Below are 8,871 nucleotides of genomic sequence, written 5' to 3'. Positions count from 1 at the left end.
AGGTCAGGAGATCGAGACCATCCTGGCTAACACAGTGAAACCCCGTCTGTACTAAAAATACAAAAAACGAGCCGGGCGTGGTGGCGGCGCCTGTAGTCCGAGCTACACGGGAGGCTGAGGCAGGAGAATGACGGGAACCCGGGAGGCAGAGCTTGCAGTGAGCCAAGATTGCGCCACTGCACTCCAGCCTGGGCAACAGAGCGAGACTCCGCCTCAAAAAAAAAAAAAAAAAAAGATAACTGTTTTAAAATAGAGATTCAGAAAAAGAATCCCCAGATTCCTATGACACAAAGGAACCATATTCAGTCTACTGGGTTCTTTTAGAAAATATGTACATTTAAATCTGTGTTATTATATAGTTGAGGTCATACTAATATTTACCAAGCAATATGTTTTTAACATGATAATATATAAAGACTATCTTCATGCCTATACATGTGTATATAAATCCTTTGTAAAAATGAAAGTAATGTCATCTTTCATCTGATTAGAGTAGGAAAGTAGGTATGTTGTAAAATTAAATTGAGGTAATACAGAGAATGCTGAATAAAATGAATGTCCACACCAGTCTCTAAAAATAATAAATTTGTACTAAATGAATATTTAGAAACACATGCATATGCACACATATATTTTTAATGATTCTATATGACTGTAATTGACTTTTCATTTATTTATAAATATTGGATTTACTTTTATGATAATATGGCTCTGTCATTTTTATGACTTCATGATATGTCATATGGATGTAACATATATCTTATCAAATTTTCAACTCATAGTTTCATAAAATTTCTTTGATAGTTGTTTATGTAGATCAATGGGCAAGCCATTAAATTTTTTTGTAAACATTGAAGAATATCTTCCAGAAAAGTTACTTTACATTTGACTGTTATTAACAAACAATAATGATACATATCTTTTTGAACTGTCACCAGGCTTTGTTCAATTTTCTCACCTCCACTAACTCACACAAACACACACATGTACACACCACTGTGAGAGATAAACATTATGTTTTAGTGATGAAATATTCAGCTCACTAGGAACATTTAACAATTCTGAAGTTGTATAAATTTAATAAAATGCATTCAGCACCTATAGAGTGAAAATTCATAGCTCTAGAGGAAGACATTGTGAAAGCCATTTCCATAGTGAGATCTTAAAATGTTTTCCTCAAATGTTGGTTGACAAATCATAAAAAATTCATAAAGGTAAAGAAAATTTGAACAACAAAAATATTTTTATCCAATGGACATATACAGAACATGAACCCAGTGAAGTGAATGTATTGTTTTCTCCAGTTCTGATATGTTTTAGGACTCACTAGACTCTACAGTTTATCACACAAGAATCCAAGAAACATTCACTGTGAGCTCCCTGTTTAGAAACACAATCTCTGTGTTCCTGAAGCATACTGAGTCTACCAACAAAAGAACTACAGGAGAAATGTTGGCTTTCAGAGATCTCAGCTGAAATCTTTCAGTGACTCTTTAAATAGTCAAGCAGGGCTTGTCAAAATAATTAGGCAAACACTGAGGAGGCTCCCTTGGCCAGGGATGTTTTGAGCCCTGAAAGCCCATTATAAATATCACTACCTTTGTTTTGGACAAGAATCTGAAATATCCAGATGTGTAGGGATCCCCAGATCTAAAGATAGAGCTTTTCCAATCCAGCTGTAATTTAGCTCTATGCCACTGTAAGTAATGTACATTCTTCTGAAGAATATATAGGACGGTCAACAAAATTGATGATAGTAAAGAAAGAAAATTAAAAATCAAATACTGGTAGCATAAAACTAATTATATGGTAACAATCAATTAGGATAAAACTTAACAAGAAACTCAAAAATGCATTTAGCAATTTGTAGACGTACTTCTATATATTTCACAGAGTGAAGAAGAAATAAGTGATAATGGATATTACACAATGCATAATGGGCAAGAGTAAATAAATTACATACATAAATTTGATATACACTTGAAAATTGCATAGGAATATAACTAAAAATATATAAATAGCCAATATTTTACCTGACAACCCTGTCATTCAGAAATGAAGGATAAAAAATATCCTGTACAAACAAAGGCTGAGGAAGTTTATTACCACCAGGCTTGCCTAATAAATGCTAAAAGGAGTTATTTAAGCTAAAACGAAAGGAGGCTAAATTATAACAGGAGCACATATGAAAGTGTAATACCCACGGGCAAAGGTAAATATAAGTCAATTTCAGAATACTATAATACTGTAATAGTGGTGTATGAATCACTTATAACTCTAACGTAAAGGTTAAAAGTCAAAAGTGTTAAAATAACTATCACTACCATAGTTAATGGATACAAAACATAAAAAGATGGAAAATTTGACATAGATAACATAAAATTATGCATATGTGTAGAAGTAATAATGCATAGTTTTTGTATGTGATTGAAGTTAAATTTCTAGTATCTTAAAATAACCTGATATAACCATATGTTTATGTAAGCCTCGTGGTAAACCATGAAACAAAAATCTGTAGTAAATACACAAAAATTAAAGAGAAAATAATCAATAGATACCACTGCAGGATAACATCAAATCACAGAGGAACACAGGAAGAGAAGAAAAATGCACAAAACAACATATAAAGCAGCCAGAAAACAATTATCAAAATGGCAATAGTAAGTCTTCATGTCAATAATTACTCTAAATTTAAACGGACTCTAAACTCTCCAATCAAAAGACATAGAGTGGCTGAATGGGTTAAAAGTATCCAAAGATATGCTGCCTGAGAGAGACACATTTCAGCTTTAAGAACATGCAGGGGCTGAAAGTGAAGGGAAAGGAAAAGATATTGCATGGAAATCAAAATCCAAAGAGGAAAGGAGTCTCTGTGCTTTTATGAGACAAAAATAGACTTTAAGTCAAAAACTGTAGCAAAAGGCAAAAAAGTCATACTGTAATCATAAAGGGGCCAGTTAATCAAGAAGATACAACAATTTAAAGTGTATATGCACCCAACACAGAGCCCCCTAAATGTATAAAGCAAATTTAAACAGAACTGAAATGAGAAATAATATTGACAAAGGACTTCAATACCCCAATTTCAACCATGGATAGATTTACACAGCAGAAAATTAATGAGAAACATTTAGACTTAAACTGCACTTTAGACCAAATGGACCTAAAAGACCTCTATAGAACGTTCCATCAAATAGAAACAGGGAAAAATAGAAAACTCCTAAATAAGTGGAAATTAAACAGCACCTTCTTAAACAACCAATTGGTCAAAGAAGAAAACAAAGGGTGAAAAAGAAGAGAGTAGAATAACCATAGATAGAGGAACAAAACTAAGAGTTATATTTTTAAAAATATAAATAAAATTAATAAACCTTTAACAATATTAGGAAAAGCAGAGGACTCAAATATGCAGTACCAGAAATAAAGGAGGAGACATTACAATTGACATCACCAAGTAAAAGCATCATGCTATGAACAATTTTATGCCGACCAACTGCATAACCTGGAAGAAATGGACAGCATCCTAGAAACAATCTATGAAGACTGAATAATGAAAAATAGAAAATCTGAGGAGATCTATAACAAGTAAGACTGAATCAATAATCAAAAATCTCCTATAAAGAAAAGTCCAAGACCAGATGACTTAACTGGTGATTTCTACCAAACATTTTTTTTTAAAAAAAGAGTAAATAACAATTATTATCAGAGTTTTCCAAAAAGTGGAAGAGGAAGGAGCACTTCCAAACTTATTTCATGAAGCCAGTATTACAATATTACTCTAATACCAAAGTTGGACTGAGATACTCCAAGATAAAAACATGAGCCAATATCCCTGGACAAAGATGAAAGTATCCTCAATAAAATATTACCAAATTCAACAGCACAATAAAAGGACTGTATATCATGATCAACTGGGATTTATTCCTGGGATTCAAGGACTGTTAAACATATGCAAATAAGTACATGTGTATGCCACATTAAGAGAATAAAGGATAACAAACATATCATCATCTCAATAGATAAAGTAAAGGCTTTGGACAAAATCCAGCATTCTTTTATGATAAAAATTCTCAACTAATTGGGTATAGAAAGAATTTACTACAAAATAATAAAGGCCATAAATGACAGGCCTACATCTGACATCATACTCAATATGGAAAAGATGAAATCTTTTCCTCTAATATCATGAAAACTACACTGGTGCTCAGTCTCACCACTACTGTTAAACATCGAACTCCATCTTAAAAAAAAAAAAAAAATTACCTGCTTGTAACAAAGGCCAAGTGGACCACTCCCAAAGACCACTTGGAAGTGCATCCCCGACAGCAGTCCTCACTTCAATTCAAGTTAAGTCTTTAAAATGGTATTTTGTGTCTCAGCTTCTTCCTGTAGGTCTTTTGACCCCCGCTGGCCAGGGGCACTCAGTGTAGGCCCAGTGGAAGCCAGAATTCACATCCTCACCCAGGGACCCAGGAAGCCCCCCTTGCAAGTCCCTCTCACGGCTGGGCTAGGCCACCTGTTTGTGCATTCCCGTAGTCCCCTGTGCATTTCCACCAGGAGACTGGGTTATTGTAATCTTCAATATCCTTGTCTGCCACCCACACTGCACCCAGCAGGGCTGAGCCTTGTTCTCTCTGCTATCTCCAGTACCCACTGCTTAGGGGGCCTTTGTGAGCATATTCTGAAGGAAGAAAGGGAAGGTGAGGGGAGAACAGTCTGGAAATGATAAAGAGATCAGGTTGGGCACAGTGACCATGCCTGTAATCCCAGCAATTTGGGAGACCAAAGTGGGCAAATAACTTGAGGTCAGGAGTTTGAGACCAGCCTGGCCAACATGATGAAACCCCATCTCTACTGAAAAAAAAAAAAAAAAAATTAGCTGGGCGTGGTGGCAAGCACCTGTAGTGTCAGCTACTAGGGAGGCTGAGGCAGGAAAATCGCTTGAACCCCAGAGGCGGAGGTTGCAGTGAGGCGAGGTAGCACCGTTGCACTCCAGCCTGGGCAAAAGAGTGAGAGTTTGTCTCAAAAAAGTAAATAAATAAAATAAAATCGGTGTATATGTGGCTGCATTTCTTACATAACACCTCACATTTATTCAAAGAAATCTGAGACCTGCCGCTGCCTTGCTCTCAGGAAACAAGCACAGGAAAACTAAATTGTTGTATGCCATCAGTGGCAGAGTGTGCAAGTGACAGGAGTTGTGGTGCTTCCAATGAAGAGACCAAAGGATGGGGACACTTGGAAAATCCCAAGCCAAGCTTGAGCTGCCAACTACAGCCAAATGGAGTACTGCCTTCTCCAAACACAGATAGGACTTAGATGGCGGCCACTGGTCTTAAGCAGGGAAGACCTAAGTCACCTCAAGTGTCCTGTGAGAGACCACAGTCTTTGCCAAGAGAGAGGAAGTGCCCATGCAGGCCCTGACATAAAGCCTCTCGGTCAGGAAGTCCTTCTGACCTTCTTTTCTTGGATAGCCCTTCCTTGACAATTAGATGAGAGAAACTTGCCTCTTTGCAAGATAAGACTAACATTATCTTTGGACTTCACCATAGGTAGAAGTTGCACCAGAAGGATTATTCAAGAAGAGAAAATAAAATGCCTCCAAGTCAAATTGTCTATTATCAGAAGACATGATCTTATACATAGAAAATCCTAAACATTCTATATGAAGAAAAGGTTAGAACAAAGACATGAATTCAGTCAAGTTGCAGTATGCAAAAACCAACATAAAACCGATCAGCTGTGTTTCCACACACTGATAGTAAACTAGCTGAGGAATAAATTTTTTAAAAAAATTACTTATAGTAGCATCAAAAAGAATAAAATATTTAGCAATATATTTACCTATGGTGGTGAGAGATCTGTACATTGAAAACTACAAGCTATAAATTGATAAGAAAAATTGAAGAAGACAGAAACAAATGGAAAGATATCCCTTACTCATGGATTAGAAGGATTAATATTGTTAAAATGTGCATATTACCCAAAGCAGCCTCCAGATTCAGTGCAATGATGCAATGCCCATCAACATTCTGATGGCATTTTTCACCAAAACAGAAAAAAAACAAATCTAAAATTCTCATGGAACCACAAAAGACTCAAAATAGTTAAAACAATTCTGAGCAAAAACCCTGATGCACCATCACATTTCTTCATTTCCAATTATATTACAATGAAATCACTACCTCATAAAGATATTTGCACTCCCATGTTCATTGCAGCATTATTCCCAACAGTCAAGATATGAAAGTAACCAAAATGTCCATATACAGATGAACGAATAGAGAAATTGTGGTATGTATGTATTTATATATGAAATAGAATATTATTCTGTCTTTAAAAAGAAGTAGATTCTACCATTGTGATGACATGAAATAAGGGAAAGGACATTATGCTATGTGGCATAAGCTAGACACAGAATGAAAAATTCTGCCTGATCTTACCTATATGTGGAATTTCAAAATTTTTCATACATAGAATTGTGGAGCAAACAATGGTTACCAGGGACTCTGTGTGAGGAGGAGGGTGCAGGGGCAAATGTGAAAATGTAGGTAAAAAGGTACAGAGTCGTAGTTACATAGGATGAAACATCTAAGAAATCTAATGTACAAAAGAACTGTAGTTAACAATAAGATGTTTTATACCAGTAATTTGTCAATAAAGTAGATTTTAGGTACTCTTACCACCGAAACAACAACAAGGAAAATATAAAAGAAAGTAACTATATTGGAATGATATATATTTTAATTTGCTTGACTGCCAGAATCACTTATGTATTTCTAAATCAAGATAAGACTATCAAAAACTTATGTTGTATACTTTAAATATATACAATATACTAAAAGTAAATTATATTATGTATCTATCTTAATCAAAATAGTATGGCATTCATCTCTGGGTATATGGGTAAAGAAAATGTAGATTGATAGATGATCGATCAATTGATCAATAAATAGACAAACAATGGAAAGTATTCCGTTTTTAAAAAGAAGGAAATCCTGCCATCCATCATTTGTAACGACCTGGTTGTACTTGGAGGACATTATGCTAAGTTTAATAAGCCAGACACACAAAGACAAATGCTGCATTATCTCACTTATACATAGTATCCAAAATAAAGTCAAACACACAGTAACAGAAATTAGACCATAGCACCAGGGGTTGGAGGCAAGGGTGAAAAGAGAAGACATTGGTCAAATATGTTAAAAATTTATTAATTTCTTATATAATCTTATATAATGTTATAACTTTCAGTTATAAGATTAATAAATTCAGAAGATCTAATGCACATCATGGTCCCTATAGTTAATAATAATGTTTAGTTTACTTAAAATTTGCTAAGAATAGACCTCAAATGTTCTCACCACATACGATAAAATGGTAACTATGTGAGGTGATGGATATAGTAATTCGATTGTTTTAATCATTTCACAATGTATATGTATATTAAAACATCATATACATCTTTTACACACTTTAAATAAATACAAAACTTGTTTTTCAGTCGTAGCTCAATAAAGTTGAAAAAATAAAATTGCCTTAAAAGGTTGTGGAAACGAAAGGAATTTTTATTATTGATACAAATATCAATTTATCATGAAGATATCAGCGTATTTAAACTGTTTGGAACACCATACTAAATCTATCTGAACCAGAAACCTCCATTAAATGGAGGAGCTTCTAATGAGATGTGGGCTGTCCCAGAAAGCGTGACTTTGTGTAAGATGACTCTCTTGAGCTAAGGCAAGAGCCAAAGGGGGTAGGGAGATGAGGACTGCCTGTGGGTAGTACCTCTGGCAGCTGAGCAGTAAGTCTTTTATTCTTAACTGGCAACCTGTCCTGCATTATTTCATTTTCAATTTATTTGTGCTGAGAGCTGCAAAATGGAACAAAGATAACAAAATTCAAGTTTCTTCAACTGTTTCTCAGCATTTCTAAACATTATCCCCATTTTAAATTCAAATCTCATAATAATATATGCTAATGATTAATGATCTGAGTTTTGAAATTTAGACTCCTTGTGTTTATTTAAATTACAATTAGTTCTGTTATACGTTCCAATTTTGATACATGCAGGATATAATCTACATTTGTATGAATGAATATATGTTTCAAGGAACTGTGACGTTTAACTTTTGAGAAGTTAGAATCTCTACCAATTACTTTCTCTCTGAATATTTTGCTACAGGCCACTTACTCCATCAAAATTGAGGGGAAACCATATACTTTCCTGCTTGAAAAACAGTAAGTTACTACTTTTTTATTCATTATTTTTAGTGTCTCAAATTTTTACAATCACTACCCTAAATTGAGCTTAAATAAGAGACTGAATATTAGATTCATTTAACATTTTATATCTTCTCTGTGATTCATTTTAGTCATCAATTTCAGGTTGTCATTTTGAGACTGTTTCAGGGAGGCACTCTGCCTTTTCCTAGGTTCCAGAAGGAAGGCAGGATGGAGCTGAATTTTTAGTAAACTTGTGAAGGACACTCATTGCTGTTTTATGACACTAAGAATTTTGGGGTTGTTTTTATCAACATCATGAAAACATCATGTAAACTAACATCATCTAAAGTAACATCATGAAAACTAATGTAAATATATAAAATCTACTGTTACTTGTTAACAAATACTAACTAAGGTGTATGAGCCATAAAATTACAGTTGAATCTGAAAGAAAATCTCTTTTGAAATCTGGCAGACCTACCTATTACTGTACATACATCTGTGTTTGTCAGTTATTTTATTTATTTATTTATTTATTTTTATTTATTTATTTATTTTGAGACAGAGTCTCGTTCTGTCACCAGGCTGGAGCACAGTGGCATGATCTTGGCTCACTGCAACCTCTGCCTCCTGGGTTTAAGC

General features: G+C 34.5%; 1 protein-coding gene across 1 annotated transcript in view; it reads left to right on the top strand.

The window, feature by feature from the left end:
* The window catches only part of LOC105549188 (disintegrin and metalloproteinase domain-containing protein 18-like), a 79,641-nt gene that overhangs the window by 4,424 nt on the left and 66,346 nt on the right, over positions 1–8,871 (top strand). Inside the window, exon 3 of the mRNA XM_011993609.1 lies at positions 8,189–8,244. Within this exon, the coding sequence (XP_011848999.1) occupies positions 8,189–8,244 (56 nt within the window). The remainder of the gene's footprint in view (positions 1–8,188; positions 8,245–8,871) is intronic.

The sequence above is a fragment of the Mandrillus leucophaeus genome, unplaced genomic scaffold (assembly GCF_000951045.1).
Source record: "Mandrillus leucophaeus isolate KB7577 unplaced genomic scaffold, Mleu.le_1.0 Scaffold111, whole genome shotgun sequence".
Taxonomy (NCBI): Eukaryota; Metazoa; Chordata; class Mammalia; order Primates; family Cercopithecidae; genus Mandrillus; species Mandrillus leucophaeus.
This window is presented reverse-complemented; position numbering and strand designations above follow the sequence as displayed.